The following is a 22,304-nucleotide window of genomic DNA, read 5'->3' as shown; positions in this document are numbered from 1 at the left end:
AACCCTAAAATGCTTCAAATATAGTTGCTTTGAAAAGGCTTCAAATTGGCTCGTTTCATTCACAGATCAGTATCATCTTTACTATCATACTAGGTGAAGGCCCGCCGTTGCGCGAGTAATAAAAAGTTTTGTACAGAAAATTTACTTTCAATCAACTTATATACAACATTTACCATTCTAATTTTTAAATGGTGTTTGTTTATTTCTGTGTACTGTGCTGTTTCTGTAATTCATGGCGTACCGGCTGCAGTGCCTACTACAGATCTATACCGATTGCAATAGTCTTGTTGTCTATATGAGTTTAAGCGTTTTTCTCTACGTATGGGCATGCATTTTTTTCTGGTATGGCTTTACAGATAACGCTAGCTGCAGTAATTAACATGAGGCCATGAAACATTGGCATGTGTTTTAAGTATGTGCTCAATTTATTCCATGGTATAGCAAGTTGGACAGTGTAGTGTACTAGATAAATAGATGTCCGCAAAACTGGAGATTGTGAGTTCATATACAGTTTGCAGCGGATATCTCATTCTTAAAACTTTGGCAGTTATAGCTGGACAGACGGATGTACAGGCGGACAAACATTGAGATTTATATATATAGGAGAGGCGCATCTATCTGTACATCTGTCTGTCCGAAACTGTTTAGAGTGTAGGAAAAAATATTACTTAAAACGGGATTCAAACTCGCGAAGTTCGGCTTGCTATACAGACACTCCACCGCGCTACCGAATAACTGTGCAGTTACTTATTACACCTGAAAATCTCCTATGGCACGCAGGATTGCCAGAGTAATAGCATATTCTGAAATAAAAAATGCTAGCACCGGTTAATTATATACTTACGATAACAATAACATAGTAATGGGGGAATAGATGTTATGAGTGATAAATGGGAAACAGGGTTTGACAATCACAGATTCTAAAATGAACATACCACTAAAGGCACATTTATGCAATTTTGCAGTTTTAAATGACTATTAATAAAGGTTTCCTGTGTAAATAGTGCAGTTGAAATCACCAGCAACCCATTTTAGCTGTATTGAGGCGTTTGCTGCAGACAATTAGTCAATTGAAAAGACTTTTTAATTTATATTGATAAAATTATTTGTGTTTCATAGAACCATTGCACGACCCTAGCCATGGAGTTTTTCTCTCTAATTTTTAAAAGGAAGTAAATTTGCCAGGAATTACTTCATTAATGCAACAATTTTTTCGTGATTAACTTTTTTGTCATTGACCTTTGCACAGTAAACTATCGCCCTTGATTATGTTGCACTAAACGCTACCACCGTTGGCTGTTTCCCATAAAACTCCATCACTATTGGCTGTTTCCCAATAAACTCCACCAATATTTCGTAGTTTATAATCTCTATAGTCACAAAAAATAGCCATTGTTTAAATGAGTAAATTACAACCTAACTACAGCTTTTCCAAAATAATCACAAATAACAATTTACACCACGATTTGTCAAAAAAATTGACTGTAAACCGCAACAGGGCAGGCTGTGGCTCAAGTATTTAAAAGGCAGTAATAATGATTACTACAAGTTCATTGTTGCAGATGTTTCAGTAGTTATCCTTTACCAATTCTCCTTTTTTAATACTTCCGAGCAAAAATATTGAATATGTTACAATACTTAGGAGAATGCGAATTTATTATCTCCCTATTTCCCGTTACTTCATTAACTATAACAAATTTTCACACTAGTCTACATACATAAATCTCAAGGTTTGTCTGTCATTCGTATGTCCAGCTATATAGTGACAAAGTTTTAGCAATGAATAATCCCCATCATACTGGATTTGAACTCAACATTTAAATCACAAGTTTACTAACAAGCGCGCGTAATAACAAGACTAAGCCGTACTTATCCTACCCATCGCTGTTATTATATAATGTATGTCTTTTTGCGATTAATATAGTGCGCCTTCGGGTTACGATACCTCTGTTATATGACTTTTTCGCCTTACGAAGTGGAATGCGATGTTTTTTCGTCCTTGCCATGCGAAAACGAACTTTTCTTCGACTTTTCACCACTAGGCAATATCAACAAAAAATCTATCAAAACTAAAATTTGACAATTGGTTTGCTGATTACAGCAAAATAACAAAGATGTCGATATGCTATTCGCCGAAATACCTCTCACAACACCTAAAAGAGACCCGATGCTCACTTAGTCTCCATCTCAGTTCAGCGCTATTCATTACAAATGTATTGAAAATAAAACCAAAACAGATAGGTGATACAATTTTATATGATGACAAAATTAAAGTTTAGTTAAATACTTACTAAAACAGCTTCAAGTGTCTGTTTTGTACGCTAAATTCATTTAAGTAAAATTCAATGTTTATGCATGTCTGTCTTGAAGGTAAGAGAGCCATACGGTACATAGGCCTACTGTACATTGTAATGTTACATTCATTTTAATGTAGATCATAACCACTAAATACACTAAAGTTACAGTAGGTAACTATAGTTACTAAGATTAACATACGATTTTGTTACCAACTTGTAATATGCACAGAACGTATACAAAGTTTTGATGATTTTTATCAAGGGTTGTTGCCATTAGATAATTACTATGGGTTTCTATACCACTCTACATGACATTTTCGCCTTACGATGCTAACACTGAAACGAATTAAATTCATATAATAGTATACCAAATCATTTTTCATTGTAATTATAGCAAAACAGACTTTATTTAGCCATTAATTGCTAATTACTTTACATATACATTTAAACAAGTTTACAGTTGTTTTTATTTTTTCTCTCAATTTATTTAAACTACACAAAACAATTTTCTCATGGTATGAAGTTTGAAAGTTAGAATGGCAACTGTTGTTATATGTTAAATAAAAATTTTCTGTGAGAGGACTTTTTTATCACCCAAACTACGCCGAACATTCATTTGGTTTATAATCAATTCCAAAATGTTTCGGTGAATTCTAAGTATCACTGATACTCACTTATCACCTCAATCTATGTATATATTTCTCAAAGCCGTTTTAATTGCAAAGCTCATAGATCTATTAACTACACTATAGTTAAAAGGTCTATGGTCCAGCTATAGCTAATTTGGAATAACAATTCCGCATCGCAGAAGATTTGAACTCCAGTGCTCTGGTTCACCAGTCAGACGCCGTACTAACTCAGCCAAGGCGAACTTGATCACTTCCCCAGCCATATATGGCCCTATATCGGCTTTGCGTACTACGCAGGGTGATTGCCTAAAATCACTGAGAGGGTAGCTCTATTAGCGCGCTTACTCAAATTATGCATTGGCAATGTGCCAGACTAACAGCAAGTGGCAGGCAACTCTCATTATTTATAAGCTGATTTTTAATACCCGGGCAATGTCGGGTAGCACAGCTAGTAGGTATATCTTATATAGGGGTGGTATGTGAATATCCCTGGTACAACTGGTCCACACGTGGATGTTAACTGTAACAAATGATTTCGGTATTGGAATGCTGATTGGTCAATAACTGACTCATGTAATAGTGAATTTCTTTCCTCCAGCCTAACTTAACGTTTATTACTGACACATTAGAAACAAAACTATTGTGAATATATTCAATATAGTTTTTTTAATAGAATAATAAAGTAATGATAATGGGAAAAAGATAATCAACAAAGTCTTGACGTTTCTATTTTTGTTGTTCAGTACTATTTTGTTAAAAATAATTTTGATACTACATTAAAATTATGTTTAATTGACTTTTATAATGTTAAATTACAACACACAGTATTGAATATGAAGACAAAGATTTCTATTTTCAGTTTAAATGTTTGGAGTTACCACCTCAATGCAACGAATCATACAAAATAATGCTGTAGAAAAAGTTTGTCAAAAATATAAAAGAATTTGTGATACTGATTCCATGTGTCCAACAAAGTTTAATAGAGGAATTGTTTTGGAAGCATGAACAGGCAGCCAACATGTCAGCATCACAGACCAGGCAGCTATTAACTGCATCCCTTTACACCTGATTCAGAGGTGGCTCACATTTAGTAGCACTTAAGCCTCAGAATAAAACAATACAAGTACCTCTACTAAGAACGCAGTTGTGCAAAAGGTTGTTGGCGACATCAAATCATGAACACTTCTCTCACAGACCTACCTACTTCATGACCGCTCCCAGAGAAACTCGTGGACACAACCCCGTCACACTTCACATAGTACAGAAGTTAAACAACTCCTCACATTGTGCTAGCTATGATTATTCTACTTGGAAAGCCACATCAGCTGTTTATGAAGCGCAGCTCTACTACAACTGGTTGATTGAAAGTTGTCTTATCTTAATATGACAAACGCTATTTTGCTATCATGCATGAGGAGTATAGACTAAAAACTTACTGCTTTCTCCGTCTTGATGCCAAAATATGTCTTCTTCCCATCCTTTTCTGAGACAATATATCCGAATGCTCGGTTATCATTAGGATCTTTGGATATGAACGATATCTTGTTGACTGAGTGTTCATAAAGCTTCAACTAAACATAAAACCAACATCATGAGTTGACAGATAAAATTGACACAACTCAGCAAGTGAAATTGACATATCTTGACAGGTAAAAACTGGTACATGTCTACCTATGTAGCAAAAATGAAGGTTGCATTGGAACAACGTCACAAGAAAAGTCGACAAATTCTCATAGAAACCTACAAGCTTAACAGCAAAAGTGACACATTTCAGCAGGTAGAAATTTGAGAGATATATTGTAAAGCTTGACACATTTTGAAAAGCGCATCTGCCACGTTTTGAGGTTTGCATGGACAGAAACCAACCATAACTCAATGATGTATGCAGCTCACTACAGTATGTAGACTATGGACCAGGAGTTCAAATTAATACCATTCCGAAACAATAGCATACAATATCTATCCAACTCTCAAAGCTAAACCTTAAAACCACAGGGTTTCAGATTTTTAAATCTCCACATTTATACCTTATACTAGGCAGCATCACTGAAAAAATAAAAAAAACACTCCGCCTAAAACACTCTCAACAGTGAAAGTACACTATTCCAAAGTAAAGTACACTATTCCAAAGTGAAAGTACACTATTCCAAAGTGAAAGTACACTATTCCAAAGTGAAAGTACACTATTCCAAAGTGAAAGTACAATATTCCAAAACAAAAATGACCATTAGACCTGGTGTGAATATGGCAAAAGCTTGAAACATTTTATTTTAAAAGAATCTCTCTAGGAGCTATATAGGAGGGATAAAAAAATTCTTGCCCTATGTCGCAATTGTCTGCATTTCTTTGTCAAAATTAAATATTATGCATCCTATGTGAAAGTCAAAATTCAACTGGTGCTACTGATACACTAGTCAGTAAAAACTGCCACTGAACATAATTACGAAAAACTTTTATTAAAGTTTCAGCCGATGTTAAACACGATTTGCTATAACTTTTGACTACTTCATCATAACTTGACTGTCTCCAAGAGCATGTTTATCAACGCTTGCTCACATCTCATGGGTATCTCCAAGTGCCATTTCATAAAAGCTAACTGATAAACTGGCCATGACAAGTTTCATTGCCAAGCAATTTTTCACACGTGCAAGCAAACAACCGAGAGACATACTCATTACAGACAGACACAATGCAACAAACTTAGTTTTAGTAGAGGGTCAAGGCAAAACAGATACAGTTCAATATCGAGTGATGACATTACTTCATTTTTCAGTAAAGCCTGATAAATATGATTTAAATAAATATTAAACCGGATAAATATATTTTACAATTATTGCCATTTATTTATCATTTTGCTCACTCGGAATTTTCCGCTCTTGGTTATTGACTAGGCAGTTATCTGCTCATAGTTATCTTTTAACGGTTATCAACTCACAGTTATATGTTTGTAGTTATCCACTCACAGTTATCCACTCGTTGTTATCCGGACGTGGTTATTCTCTAATAGTTATCCACTCATGGTTATCTGCTTGCAGTTATCCGCTCGTGGTTATCCAATCAGTTGTTTGCTCACGGTTATTGGTTCATGAACTTAATTGATACGAGGTAATTTTATGAGTTGAAGTTTCAAAAACCTCACCGAAACATTAGCCTATCCATTTTAAGTAGCATCTTGTTCACATAAAACACCAAAAAGTTTAAAGAGCTCCGTATTCTACAATCACTCAACTTCCATAAAGCCATGTTATGTTGACTATTCAATTGTTGGCAAGAAAATGCGCCAATGCAACAAATAATGATCTGTCGACGTGCTACCCAATCTTAAGCCGATTTGTATTAAGAAAACTGTCGATTAATTTATAATTATTAGGTCTTGCAAATTTTTCTGTTTCAATTTTGTAACATGCGACCAAATGGAGGTACAAAAACAACACCGTGCAAAAAAGAATGCTTTACTTACCGGTACTGTGTTAAAATTAGTTTGTTGTCACAGAATAGTGTCAACTACTATTACTAGCGCTACGTGTCTTTAAAACTCAAAACATCAACACCGATATAAATCCGTTAGTTCACCCGCTCTGGTCAACACCAAATGGCTGGCACACACCAAACATGACAACAAATTGTTCTCTTTATGCTGTCGTAACCTGGATTCGTCAGAAGCTCTCAAGTTGTTGTATAGCTAAAGTTCCCTACTATGCTTCAACAGCGACTCCACAAAAACCTGAGGCTTTCACCAATAGACTGAGACCTTAACTAAACTTGGCATTTTAATAATTGTCCCCTCACCTGATTTGCAGCATCAAGCAAAGTAATTCCTGAATAGTTGATTCGTAGAAATATCTTCTGTTTATGTTCACCTGTCGATTTGACAGCAGTCTTGAGGAGGCCGATGGCAGTGTTACAAACATTGTCACCTGCAACAACAGGTTTCTCCAGTAATGCTGGTATGTTACAGAGGCCTAAGTTAAACGTGATCACGGCCTAGTTGTGAGTGTCAGATATTGTATTTAGTTTGGCATGATGAGCCATGAGTATCAGCAAGAATGGGAAATTGTTTTTATTTATGTTGCCGGAATGTACAAAGGTCGCATGCTCTCAATGTGATAATCATGATGAAGATTAACTAACCGCAATAAAATACTAATCACCGAAAGAGCATGATGACTTTCTAGAACTTTCCATAAATGTCACAATTATTTTTATTACAAAATTTAGGAAAATTTATTGAAATTGATTTATTTGTGCACTCAAGTACTTAATTTACCGGCAAGTCTTACTTGGCTAATGAAAACTGTTCATCTAATTGGTGCTTGATCATTGATTTGAAAGAAATGAATTCATTCATCAGTGAGTTCTTTCTGCGGGTGTGCCACTTGATCAATTTTTGACAACAGCGTCAGCATCATACAGTTAAGGTGGAACAACTCCAACTGGTGTTTGTAACCAGTTATTAGTTGTAGCAATGATATACAGCCCCCCCCCCAAGGATAGCCGATGTCTATCATATGGCGGGGTTTAATGATGGAGCTCTGTTAGGATTGTGCTAGCCTGGGTTTCGGAGCAAACGCAACTCTCGCGGGGCGGTCGCGTTGCCTTGTTAGGTTTTGGAAAACACGACTCGCTGTTATCGTTTTATTAGCTCATTCAGTCAGTAGACTTCGCGGTTCACAATAGCAAACCTTGAATTTCTACAATGTAGGGGTGATACCTAACCAAAATAATGGATCCATGCAAAATAAAACATTTCTAATTACCTACCTTTAGTAACTTTAAAATTGGTAAAGGTCGTAGTATATGCTTAAAGTTGAATATATATTACCCGAACAACGGCCTTTTTTTCCTAGTTTTTGATTAATATTTTGCCACCCCTTATATAAAATGACAAAGTCTTTCATCGTTTTTACATTGTTTTACCTGGCCAATAAGATGGGACAGTAGGCAAAGCTTTGCAGTGTAGATTTCATACTCAACATCTAAATACAAAACCGAATTTTGGCTATTTTACGATTGGGACTATTAATACCACGAATGCTTGCGAATAGCAACTGACTGATCATAATGGTGACAATATTGAGATACTATGTTTATTTGACAACAAAATGAATTTAACAGATAAGTAAAATAACCACTATAGTTCATAATATTTGTAAATTTACAAGGGGCTTTATTCAGCATAGTTGTTTGTTTGGGTGCCGTGTTCGGGTTCATCCCAACACTGCTCCATCATTAAACCCCGCCCATATGAGAGCCGTCGGCTATCCTTGGGGGGCTGTATATCATTGGTTGTAGCTACAGATTTAAGATTTCTCACAACTGTAGTTTCTGCAACTTGCATAATCTAGACAAACCATGTTTTCAATAAAAAGGGTGTAGAAAAAAAGGGTTACTAGGATACAGAGATTTTAAAAACCAAATCAAACTAAAGCACAATAAACAAGTCATTCCCTTACCAAACCTTGAACAATATGAGCAAAAAGACTTGCTTACTAAACATACGTTCCATTTAAAAGTTAGATTAATCAAGCAGAGACAAGACAACTCCCAAACAATGATTTGTCATCTCTTCCCAGCTCAATGTTTTTTGTTCGAATGGGTTTAGTAGTAATAAGTAATTAATGGTAAAAGTTGAATCTTCATGTGACTGACATAAAAGATCACTTGGTAATATGCCAGAACATGAAAGACATTCAGCCAACTACTATGAGAAGCTTGAAAATCTACTTGCTGAGCAGCCAACCATTCTTTAGGTCGAACTGTGATTGAATAGTGATGATTACTAACTCTAGATTATCAGAGATTATCCTGCTGCTAATGAGATTAGCCAGGTACAAAGATGCTATAACTGTCTATGTAACCGAACAGATGTCCTCACATTCACACTGGTTAAGATAAAATTGATTAATGGCATGTCATTGGCTGTTGATTGAGTTGCCAGTAATGAACCTTCTCTCTGATGGTTAAGCAACGGTGGCAGACGCATCGGCCATTAACGACCAAAAACCTTTGTGACTTCGGTTTACCACCTGCCTAATCAGAGAATAGCTGAATTTGATGTAGTACAGAACGCTGTACCCTGCTTGAAAAGTATTGTGAGCACAACATCGTGCAAAAGATAATTTTCCTAGTCGGTCAGGAGTGAATTTTTGAGCACAAGAAACAGAGAAACAATTCCGAAAAACTACAGTCAATGGCTTATAGCCACACGCACAACGCACAACAGTTAATTGTAAAACACCTGTTACAGTCGAGCATCTCATTATATAAATGATACACATAACATAGATATGTTCAAGCTTGAAAGCTTCATCATTTTCATTTAAACAGTTAATTAATTTAAAAAACGGTGTTCCTCAGGCTTCAACTGTAATTTCTAAAGACACTGCGTTCCTCAGGTTGATACTAAGATTTATCAAGAAACAGCTATTCAGAATTTGACTGCAAGTAATCAAAACACTTCCGTGTCTCAGGCTTTCACTGTACCTAATCAAGACTATATTCCTCAGGTTTTTACTGTAGTTAAATAAGAAATTTTGTTATTCAGGCTTTAACTGCAATTAATCAAGACACTTTGTTTCTCAGGCTTAAACTACAATGAATGGAAACTTTGTTCTTCAAGCTTCGACTGTAATTAGCTACTACACTTTGTCCTTCAGGCTTTGACTGTAATTACTGAAAACACTCATCCTCAGGTTTTGACTGTAACCAACCAAATCATTTGTTCCTCCCAGTTTAACAGTAATCGATCAAGACACTTTGTTCCTCAAGATTCGACTGCAATTAATCAAGATGCCATTGACAAATTCAAAACTTCTATGCAACCTTCAACAGACTTAAATGCTATCATCCACTCAATAAAAAAACTGGGCAGCTAACAAGCCTAAGTATGACTCATGTCTACTAAGAAACACTGGACTTTAAAAGAAGGGAGAGGTTGCATTTGCGACAAATTTTTGGGTTTTTACAGGAGGGAGCACTTGGCTAATTTATTTTTTAGACGAACTTAGAGAAGAAATACAGGCACTTCTGCAGACTGTATGTAAGTGCTTCCAGTGCAGACCATCTTTGACTTACAATCACCTCTCCATACAAGTTATCTGATATGCAACATAAGATTTCGGCAAATAGTTGTCTAATAAACCACATCCAGAATTTTTTTCAAATACCGCCATTTATTGAGTAAAACTGAAAATACTGGTAGAAACGTTTTTAAAAATAAAGTGTTAAGTTAATTAAAATTGTATTTTGCATAAGTTAGAGCAACTTACATGGTATATTTCTATCACTTACTCTCACATGGAACGCAAGTATAGTGGATGCTACACTTCTGTGTATGCGTCTCTAAGGAGAAATACCGATAAAAATGACCGCAGACTTTATAATCAGTACTAAATGAATTCCCGGCTTGGCACGGGTAATTAAAAGGTTTTGTGCACAGAAAATCTACTTTAAAAATCAACATATACAACATCTATATACCATTCCAACTTTTAGATGAAAGTGTGTGTTTATTTCGGTGTACTGCGTTTATTTCGGTGTCCTGCGTTTATTTCGGTGTCCTGCGTTTATTTCGGTGTCCTGCGTTTATTTCGGTGTCCTGCGTTTATTTCGGTGTCCTGCGTTTATTTCGGTGTCCGGCGTTTATTTCGGTGTCCGGCGTTTATTTCGGTGTCCTGCGTTTAATTCGGTGTCCTGCGTTTATTTCGGTGTCCTGCGTATATTTCGGTGTCCTGCGTTTGATTCGGTGTCTTGCGTTTATTTCGGTGTGCTGCGTTTATTTCGGTGTGCTGCGTTTATTTCGGTGTCCTGCGTTTATTTCAGTGTCCTGCGTTTGTTTCGGTGTCCTGCATTTATTTCGGCATCCTGCGTTTATTTTAGTGTAGTGTGTTTATTTCGGTGCCCTGTGTTTATTTCTGTGTCCTGTGTTTATTTCTGTGTACTGTGTTTATTATACTGCTGTACTATAGCTCTATACTGATTGCAATAGTCTTTCCACCCATGCGAGTTTAAGCATTTTTCTTCTGTCCAACAATTTTAGCATAATGCTAGCTCAAGTGTTTAAAGTGAAACCATGAAAGGTTTCATGTGTAATCAGCATGTGCACATCTTATCCCATAGTATAGCCAGTTGGACAGTGTAGTGTATTGGATATATGCCTGTCTGCAGAACTGGAGGTTCCAAGTTCAAATCTAGTGCACAGCAGATATTTGCTTCCTAAGATTTTGTCACTACAACTAGACAGACTAACAAAAGACACACTGAGATTTATATACAGTACATTATCTAGATGATGGATAGATAAGTGAATGTCCTTCTCAAGATTATTAACGGCTTGTGCCATGTCTGGATTTCCTGAATTAAATGTAACGGTTCAACAAACAGGTAGGTAGTTGGTGTGGCCCCTGCACATACCGTGCAACAGACATATACAGTGGAACCTTTACTTATGAATATAGTTAGCTCCATTAATAGAAACAGATTTCATCATGTAAATGCCCTAATCCGTTCCTAGCCTCCCACCAAACTCCAACATGTTATTTGCCTAAATTATAAATATATGTAATGATTAAAACTTATAACAAATACATGTTACAAATACATTATTATATTAGTACATAATGAATAGAAAAAGTATATGTAGAAAGAAAAACAGAAAAATAACTCTAATAAAAAATATGTTTGTTTACCTTGGACTGTCAAACATATGTTTGTCCATGGGGAGTAGGAAGATGGTCAGAAAATGTGAGTGTTGTATTGTTGTTTTTGTTTGCTCAGAATAAATGGTTTGAGAATATAAATAAAAATCTGTTTACATCGCCGCGAATCGAAAACCTGCCATCTTATAGCAAACAAGAAGTTGAAATAAACGGAATTAAACGAGACAAAATACGAAACAAATGGGCTAAGATATGAAAAGTGTTTCATATATAGAAAAATCTTTCATAAGTCGAAGCCAAAGTTCCACCAGCAGATGTTTAGTAACTTGAAAATGTTGTATTTAAGTAGAGGGTCGTCTGTGTACTAGAGTAGTGCCGGGCACGAGTACATCTTGGCCAACGGGTTTTTCGGGCATCAGGTTTGTTGATACGGGTTTTGTGTAAAAAATTTCCAAACATCAGACATGTCTTAAAATTTACAATGCAATTATAATTCTATTCAATTTCTTCATTTTTTGCTAATTTCTATCGACCGATATTCGCAAAAAGAGCGCAAAAACAATGTTTAGAGCGCAATAGACCGAGTTCTTGTCCACTCTACTCGACGGATTCGTGTACCAAAACCCGAACTCACAAGTCAAAACCCGAACTCGCAAGACCTAAATGCTCAAAATTTCTATTACCCGAGACTCGAGAGAAGATAAACCCGTGAGTTCAACGAGTTTTATTACTGTACCCAGCACTATACTAGAGGTTTCCTGTGACAGTTCCAGCGACAGTAAATTGCCCGACACTCTTGGACAAACAGACTAAAGACACCAGATGCAAACAAATCAGTTTTCAATCCATTAGAAATGCTAAGAATCTTTACTATAGCACACTGCTAAGATTCCAATGCTATTAGTGCTGTGATACCTGATGTACGGCTCATAAATGGATAAGGAAGATAAGTGAAGAGACGCGCCTCTAATAGATAACAGAGACATATGTTATGTGACGGCAAGTCGACTCCCTCCCCTCCCCCTTCATTATTCACACCCCAATCCATTTACTAGTCTAGTCTCACCTCTAGCCTCATTCACCTCCGCTGTACCAAACAGTTTGCCCTTGAATAGCACTCCATTGCCAGCAAACCGGTCAGGTGTCGTCCCAGTAGAAATCACTACAACAAAGAGTGCCTGCTATCCCAGTTATTTTTGTTAGATAGAATGATAGATTAGGATGTTTCGCAATGCGAAACCGATCAAGTACACTAATGATGTTGCTGAAACGTTTTGCAAAATGGCTGCCATGCCATTGAAATCTAGATAGTTAATACAGATATGTTCCATAGCTGATGCTTTTTTCAACAAGCGTCTATGAAAAAAATGAAATGACAGCAATTATAGCACTTGCAATGTATGAATATTTTACAACTTCCATCAATTGCAGCGTCTAAAAGAAGGTTTTACCTAGCAATCCATCTATTGCTTCCAGTTTTTAGCCAACTTTTAATGATAATACCTTTACAACTTGACACTATTATTACAGATAAAAATCCATTTTTAGAGTACAAACGTTGTTCATATGATGAACTGTGGGGTAGCAGTCAGAAGACTAGCGCTGCCACCCTCAGTAAGGTCAAAATTCAAATTCAAGTAGAAACCTTTATTAGGAAAGCGTTTGAAACAGTATTTTCAGACTTGGCACAGATTTTTAATTATGCTAATACTTAGCATCTATACAAACCATAACGAGTTTAATCTAACAGGTCATTTTCCTTCATTTCCGTTAAAGTCTGGTATCAGCTTGAAATCAGTTTCCTCATTCTTATGTTATGTACTACTTCGGAGCTCAACAATAATTCTGTCAGCAATATGCCCATGTACTGGTTACAATTAGCTGATGTTTATGACCTTGCCAATAACTGCCCTATATATTGACACTAGGTTAACATGTGTGCTTTGGTGCTACACATATAATTACTTTTCGCATTGGCTTTATGCCTACTGTTGTCTTCTTATTCTGTAGTGAAAATCCACCAGAACAAGCTGTTAAACTTACCTATATGGTTGAAAACCAAAACCGACTTACCCATAATAAACAATATGTATACAAAAGAATTTCAATCTATTTTTACTCTTATCAATCCTTAAAATATTAAAAGAATGTGTAGTTTAATACCAATGAAGAACTAAATGGGTACATTGATGGAGATAAACCAATTATTAAGGGAGGACAGTTCAATTAGAAAACTGGCAAAAGTACTCTAATTAACTGCATAATCCGTGTATTGATACTAGTATATAGTGAAGGCGATATGGGGTATATGGTAACAGACAATATGATAGCATACATACAAGGAACAAAAGCAGCAAAAGATACCCACAAGGCAAATGTCCTAATGCATCTAAGGATACGTTCATGGTTCACGGAAACGCAAAAGACAAGTTTTTTCCGTAATAGTTTACTAAGCTACTTACCTTTACTAATACTTACTCATTACTTACCTCTGTGACAAAGACAGAGCTAAATTAAAATAACTTATTCCAGTCATGCTGACTGGCTCTGTGTGGCCTTAGTATGACATGTGACAACCTTCCTAGATAGAGTGGTGCAGGATGAGTTTGCATGACATAGACCATAACATTAGAAAGGTCGCCTTCTATCAGGGACGAACATGATTTGAAGAGCTCTATATTGTTATTTGAAAAATCTAAACAAAAGGTTTTCTTGAGGACTTATTGCACCACAACTAATTGTCTAACCCAAAATGCTTTTGCTATGATACCCCTGATACAGTACCATTGATAACCCTGATACAGTACTACTGATACCCCTGATACAGTACTAATGATACCCCTGATACAGTACCATTGATACCCCTGATACAGTACCATTGATACCCCTGATACAGTACTACTGATACCTCTGATACAGTACTACTGATACCCCTGATACAGTGCTAATGATAGCCCTGATGCAGTACCACTGGTAACCCTGATGCAGTGCTACTGATAGCCCTGATGCAGTACCACTAGTAACCCTGATACAGTGCTACTGGTATCCCTGATGCAGTACCATATGATACAATACCATTGATACCCCTGATACAGTGCTACTGATAGCCCTGATGCAGTACCACTAGTAACCCTGATACAGTGCTACTGGTATCCCTGATGCAGTACCATATAATACAATACCATTGATACCCCTGATACAGTACCATTGATACCCCTGATACAATATCACTAATACCACTGCTGCAGTACCATTGATACCCCTGATACAATATCACTAATACCACTGCTGCAGTACCATTGATACCCCTGATACAATATCACTAATACCACTGCTGCAGTAACACTATTACTCTACTAGTACCAAAACCGCAAGTAGTCAGTAAACTAGTGATAATAATTTCGGTCAATCAATGTAAACAACATATTGAGTGTTATGATCATACATTCAGCTGCATATAAGAAGGCAGTAGTGAAATCATGTGGAAAATAACACTTCCACAATATCTTCTGATGGACAGATGAGCGATTCAGATAGAAGATATATATACATGTATATACATATATGTATATACATGTATATATGTATATATATCAGGCAGACAAATTCTTGCGAATTATATGTATGTTGGTTACCTGAGCCTTTATTAGGGTCCTCTGAAAAGCAAAACTGCATTTTAGCTGTTTTCAAAATAATTAATGACCGCAGGAGACCCATGAGAGGACTACTGTTAAAACTATCTATCAACAGCTAGTGTTATCATTTCTCATGTTATAGCCTATAGCCAGTCGTGTGCTGTTATTGATATAATAGGCTTGTTTACTTGTAGATAATATATAGTATTAGTAAATCCAACTTCGTCATCATTTGACTGTTTGCGTACATGCTATGTATTGCCACATTTTCTAAACGATGTTATTCAAACTTCATACGCATATACCCCGCACCTTCTGCTAAGTTGCTAGAATATTTGGTTTTAAAAGTCCAACTGTTTAGTGAGAAGACCAAGCTTCTTCAACACCCACCTGATATCTAATAAGGAACAAAAGAAGTACTGGGCCATTGCCGAGCTTACTATTATTTGATAATAGATTTGGGTAGCTATCCATTTATGGTTTTATTTAACAAACTATGAGGCACGTAGGAGGCAAGTTAGCAAATTTCTTGCCTCTTAACAATTAACTTTGTACGGCCCCCAAGGAGAGCGCAAAATATGGCAACATTCGAATCGCTCGTGAAAGTGTTAAATTTATTTTCTCAACATCCTGTCGAGGTGTTTGAAAAATACAATGCCACCCTTTATTTGAACGTCGCCTCTAACAAAGCGCCACTCTAAGGGAAGGGTAAAATATAGAGCACCAAATAAAGTTTTTACGGTAACTGTTTAGATATTTAGGAATCATTTAAAGTGCAATTAAACAAAACCGCCAAACCAAAACTTTTCAACCCTCAGATACCTCCATGATATTCCTTACATTAGAAAAACCTTTCAGAATTTAAACTCTATACTCATTCTAATGTATATTCCAGAATATTCAATGCTTTCGCTGTTTGTAACTTGATATTCTACAGCATTTTCCAGAAGATTATGCTTTTATTGTTAGCAACTTGTTAGTTTGCTAGACCAGTCTTTAATAACACCTCTAAAACAATGTCTTGCACTAAAGGGTTAAATGAATGCGATACTCTACAGGTGGTAGGCTTGCGAATCAGAAAATCAAACACAATTAAAAAGTTATCAAGAATTCAAAAAGGTTTCAGTATAATCTTCCATACAAAAGGCGTTTCTTGATCTCGCATCAATGAAAGCAACATAAAAAGAGATTTACTGATATTTCCACATCACTTGGTAGGTGAGCGTTATTGTTCACATCTGAATGAAGCTGAGCGCATGGCAAGGGGGATAGCGAGGACTAGTCAATATGAAGTATCTTTTGAAATGTCAAGCTTATTACCGCAGTTACGGACTGTGACAGGACTAAACACATTATCGGAGTCATCACAGCTATGTGAATACCAGGGTCGGACCAACTTAATTTGATTTGCAGATCTACTGCCTGCCAGTGATTTAGGGTAGAAGAATCCTTCAGCGAGAGCATCCATTAGTAGCAAAATATTTACATAGAGTAAGGCCTGTGACCGACTATCCAGCTGCCAACGAAAACGAGCAAATCAACAAGAAAACCGCCGCATTAAACGATGACCTTCATTATTCATTTCATTACAGCGCCTGATAATTAATTCAATACATTTACATGATAGAATTGGGTGTCTTCTCACCGTACCACTGTATTTAACTAACCCTCAACTCTGATTAGCTAATCAGTAGTGACTAGCGTTGACAGGATACAGATGATGCCAACATTAGTGCTATATATTCAACAGGCATAATGGCAGTGATGTGCGGCACCACCCAGTAGTAATACTGTTAATTAACAAAATTTATCAATACTATAACTAATTAACTATAAAATACTAGGACTGTGATAACTAACTAGCCCGGATCCTAATTATTCATGAAAAAAATTTCAAATATTATTTCCAATATCTGACAAAAATGAAAAAAATTATTCACATTTACATGTAAGCTCAACTTGCAAACTGTGTTATCCAAATAATGAACCATCGCAAAAAAGGTGACATGAAAAAACAACCCCAGTTCTTTGTAGAACACGGGCTTGATTTGACACTTCAGATGCCATTAGGTTGAATCATAGTATGATATACACATGGCCTTCAAATATCACAGATAAGATTTGAGGATTAAGGTTTTTCTATAATTTAGGCAACTATTTTTTTTAATCCTTTTAGTAAGTCTGTGAGATCACAACGTAATATTTAATAGTAAACATCATATGAAGAATGTGACACAATATAATATTGGTAAAAGAAACTATGACAAAAGATGGTAGGAGGCTGCAAATATTCCATGATAACTACAAAAAACTTCTACAGTACATCGTTGCCTGGGTGTGAAAACTATCGGTTTTCATCAATTTGAATCAATCAATCAAGAAGCTACCTCAACACTGTTAACAAGCATCAGGCTGCACCAAAATGTCTTTAGATATTAGCAACACGTACAGACAATAAGGTATCTGTAGCAGAGTAAAAGTATGATGAGTTTAATAGTACATAGATACTAACTAACCAGAAGCCGGTTTCACAGTTTGAGTAGTAGTAGCTGTTTGGCTATCATCTGTATCTTCGGCTAACACTTTGTGATCAGACATGGCACTTCCTGTTGACTTCCCGGTTCCTTTTGATATGAAAGAAACGCAATAGCTTTAAGTGTCAAAACTTGCAAGTACAGAAAGCTTTAGTACAAAGCTGGCCAATTAAAAATCATCCATATATAAAACTTTACAATGGTTTGTGGTCTGTTTAGAATTTTGCTAATTTGACACAATCAGATGAGCCAAAGGCTATAGTTCTTATGCAGATGAGAAGGGCAGATCTTCATGCAGTTGAGAATCAAAAGCAATCCAGCAAGCCAAATTTTTAAAAAAGATGCTACCATTAAAGGTCTTCTTTTAATAACGCTTGTATTTTGATAATAATAATAAAGCAACCAGGTGATACACGACAAAATACTTGCTATCAATAAATGTGAAACCAATTTTCTTTCATATATAAATGGTTTAAATGAGCCACTCAATTGACATATTAACAATGCAACCTCTTAAGCATAACACATTCATATAAAATACTTATCCAAACAAACTCCAAAAATGATATAGAAACAGTTTAGAACTTCACAACTTAATGCGAAACATCTCTAGCGAGAGTTTATTTTACGAAATAATTTCCAATCTTTGAAACACCAAAAGAATTTACAAAACATCTAAGTAGCATAGCTAATAGACAGAGTAACATCGTACAAAAATACTATAGTCATAGTATCAAGCAGATTATATTTAGCTAAACAGAAACTTTCTATTCTCTATATTCGTCAATTATTTATAGCGAGCGACTCATTCAGATTTTGAAAAAAATGACCTAATAACATGATCATTTATTCAACTAGCCAAGAACCAAAAATTTACATTAAAATAAAAAAAGTCAACACGATAGCCAAGTCAAAACATACAATGAAAATGGTTCATAATAAACAAGGTTGTAACTATAAGACGAACAGTCAAGAGGCCTGTAGTGAAATAACTTACAATATAAATAATGGCAGCCAAATATTAATTCTCGTAAATTGATAACGAAAACCCCCAACTATTAAAAATAAATGTCGACGGGCACAAATATTTACGTAAAAGAATTCCTTCAGAAATTCGCCCCTTGAAACTTCCGAAAAGAAAGACCCGTGGGAGATCCGGAACCGCCCCCTTGTTGAGAGATTTTCTGTTTTTGCGAACACTCGATGGATACTAACTTTATTTTAGATCAAAATGTACAAAATTTTAATTTATTTAAATAAAAAAAAATTATGTTTGTTAATAAAAAATTTAATTAATTAAGTTTGTTGATTCCATGTTCAAGTGTTTTACTCGCAGCAGTTAAAATAATGATGAAATTCCGTCGAACGCGATTTCCTAAAAAGAAAACACATCTAATGTTCTATGCCGCGACTATTTTGTTGTTCTTATTTTTGTTCGTTTTGTAAAATGTATTTGATATATGTTAACTATGGCATTGATTTGGGATTTTACTGTTTGTTCCCTTTTTGTAAACAGCCTATTGCGATGCTAAAATTACGTTATGCTTGATGCAATGACTTTGTGTTAGACTATGTACATGGACTAAGAGTTCAGTTGCGTTTTGGCTTTGAATAAAAGTACTAGTGACCTGTTGCTTACTGAGTGTTTAATAAACATATTACACGTTTAAAATGACAAACACAAATTTTGTAACATAATTTTGTCTAAAGATTATTATTTATTGCATTCGAACTATTCTGAGCATACCTGCCAACTCTCACGCATTGGGCGTGAGACTCACGCAATCACCCCAAAGAAAAAATGAAAATGCGTGAGACTTTTGCCCCAATTTCCACAATTTTGTATATACTATCATTGATACATCAATTGCCCCAAAACCAAATCTCACGCATTGCCCCACTCTTGGGTTGGCAGGTCTGATTCCGAGTTGTTGTTTCTTAGTGACATTTAGTAATTGTGACAGTTTCAAATCTAACCCGTGGAAACCATGAATATCAAGCATAGGATATAATATCGACCAGCAACATACCAATAGGGACATGTAACAATGTGCTACAAGTAGTTAATAGAGGTTTTGACCTGAGTAGAAACACAATAGCTGAGCATTCCAAGGTTAATCGAGTGGGTCAAGGCAAGGCTACCATAACTGTCATATCTGTTAATTGACAAATTGCTTCGTACTACAATTGACAAGTCAATAATCAAATGGATAGAAAAATTTTTGTTTGATCGATTTCAGAGAGTGGTTATCCAAGGAAGTAACTCAAGCTTTTTGGCAGTTACATCTGGAGTCCCCCAGGGTTCTGTTTTGGGCCCTTCACTGTTTTTAGTTTATGTTAATGGTATTGGAAGTTCTCTTCAACTTTCTTCTATAAGCCTTTTTGCTGATGATGCTCTCTTATACTGTCCAATTACAACGCCTAGTGATACGCTTTTATTTCAGCAAGATCTTTTATCTTTTGAGCGATGGGCTAACACATGGAAAATGGAGTTTAATGTTAAAAAATGCCAGGTAGTTTTGTTTGGCTGGAAGCCACCAATCAACCAAGTTAATTTATCGTATACCCTTTATGGCGTACACTTGGAGATTGTGGAATCTTTTAAATACTTGGGAGTGAATGTCTCTAATGACTTTAAATGGGACATACACATAGATGACATTACCTCTAGAGCATATCAAAGGTTAGGGATGTTGAGGAGAGTATTACACGGAGCACCCAGAAACGTCAAAAAAATTGCATATCTAAGTCTGTGCAGGCCCGTTTTGGAATTCGCTTGTGAGGTATGGGATCCATACCTCATAAAACATGAAACACAACTGGAAAATGTCCAGAGGCGCGCTGTGCGTTTTATTGCGGATCTTAAAGGGGTGGAAAGCGTAACTATGGCCAGAGACAAATTAGGGTTGGAATTGCTTAAGAACAGACGGAAGTCGGCTCGAATGGTTTTACTTATAAAAATTCTCTCCAGCAGTGTGCATGAGTTTTTAATCAATAGTTTTAACAATATACACAATGACACACACTCACATCATACCAGATCGGTATCCAATGACGTACCTAGGGCTGTTCCAGCCAGCAAAACATTTCATCATAACAGTTTTTTACCGAGAACTTCTCGCGACCTACGAGGAAATTTTTAACGCACTTTTTATAGTCATGATTTTACTTACTTCGAATATTACTTGACTTTTATTGAAAACATTTGAACTAGATCTAGATACGTACATGATGGCCCTTTTTTTCCTCGGGGATCGAGGTCTTAGGGTTCGATTGACCAAGACCAAGAACTGTATGTGGATATAAAGCATTAAAAGTGGATCTTCATGAGACTAAATATATGTTTGTATGAAAATTGGTGAACAACACAATAAATGAGCACTCATAATAGACTTCACATAGGAATGACCTGTGCAGACCGCCAGAAAGTGTGAAAGTGCGTAGCAGGCACAAGAACACGTGAGAGAGAATAGCATTATTGTGCAACTTGGAGCTGATGTGATTGCTGTTAAGTGTACCAAATGAAATATTAAAAGCAGACAACATTGAGTTTGTTGTGCCAAGACAGATGTGTCTACAATATTCGGTTATAAACTCTCCTACTATTGAATTATTTTTTATGTAAACAGTAATACTTGTTATTCATGCTATACGCTTGGAATATACTGGCAATTGCAGAGTTGGACATGTAAAGATTGGTCATATTGACCAATCCAACAAGGTTATTCAAGGTTTACATAATAACCAAGTAAGCCTTGGTTACCAAGTAAACCTAATCAGATAATAATGTTCTAAAGAATAACAGTAGGTAATAAAGATTTTGACCATTTCAGGGTGATTGGTGTTTCTAATATTTATCTCTGGACTTTGTTAATTACTAAAAATCTTTTGCCTAAAGATGTAGATTTTCAAAGAAGCTAAATGAGTAATTGTCCATATCGATGATGTGCTTGTATTTAAATAAATACAGAGGTTCAATCACCCTAGTAATACATTAAATCGGAAGTGTCAATTTTGGATAACAAGGCTTTTCCTGTTGGATGCTGATGGTGTTCAACTATCGATGATCACATCTGAAGCATGTTACATATTCACATCTTGATTAATGCAGAAGGCGTTCCAGGTTTCTTATGGCCAGTGAACCAGGCAGCTAAGTCAAACTCTAGATGAGCCATAATCAGTGAGCAATGGAGAGATATACTCCAAAAATGTGTTGACTAGATATAGACCAACAAATGGCAAGAATTGTTCAGACTCTTCAAGAAAGCATCGATGCTCCATTACCTAGCCGAATTGACAAACACCATTTATCAACTAAAATCAGTAAAACCCTTTAATCAAGGTTTAGGCACGGTTGTCATCCACCAAGAAGACAGCAATGAATGACTAGAAATGGCTGCTAATGCTTATCTGGTGTTGGCCAAGTTGTGCTATACAACCTGTGACCAAAATGGAGACTTGGGTATGCAAAATGGTTTTAAGTGCCTATATAGCCTGGAAAATAAACTGTGACATGATAACAACTTACTTGTCTCTCTACTCAACCATAAAT

The 22,304-nt window shown here is 36.0% G+C and overlaps 1 protein-coding gene across 2 annotated transcripts in view; it reads right to left on the bottom strand.

Annotated features, from left to right (window-relative positions):
- LOC137395180 (disabled homolog 1-like) overlaps nucleotides 1-18,887 on the bottom strand; it is a 28,476-nt gene extending 9,589 nt beyond the window's left edge. For both annotated transcript variants that reach the window (XM_068082007.1, XM_068082008.1), the window contains exons 1-5: nucleotides 18,750-18,887; nucleotides 17,735-17,842; nucleotides 12,650-12,745; nucleotides 6,716-6,843; nucleotides 4,363-4,497 (exon numbers count right to left, since the gene is read on the bottom strand). In XM_068082007.1, coding sequence (XP_067938108.1) covers nucleotides 4,363-4,497; nucleotides 6,716-6,843; nucleotides 12,650-12,745; nucleotides 17,735-17,816 — 441 coding nt within the window. In that variant the 5' untranslated portion in view covers nucleotides 17,817-17,842; nucleotides 18,750-18,887. The remainder of the gene's footprint in view (nucleotides 1-4,362; nucleotides 4,498-6,715; nucleotides 6,844-12,649; nucleotides 12,746-17,734; nucleotides 17,843-18,749) is intronic.
- Nucleotides 18,888-22,304: the final 3,417 nt, after the last annotated feature.

The sequence above is a fragment of the Watersipora subatra genome, chromosome 4, assembly GCF_963576615.1.
Source record: "Watersipora subatra chromosome 4, tzWatSuba1.1, whole genome shotgun sequence".
Taxonomy (NCBI): Eukaryota; Metazoa; Bryozoa; class Gymnolaemata; order Cheilostomatida; family Watersiporidae; genus Watersipora; species Watersipora subatra.
This window is presented reverse-complemented; position numbering and strand designations above follow the sequence as displayed.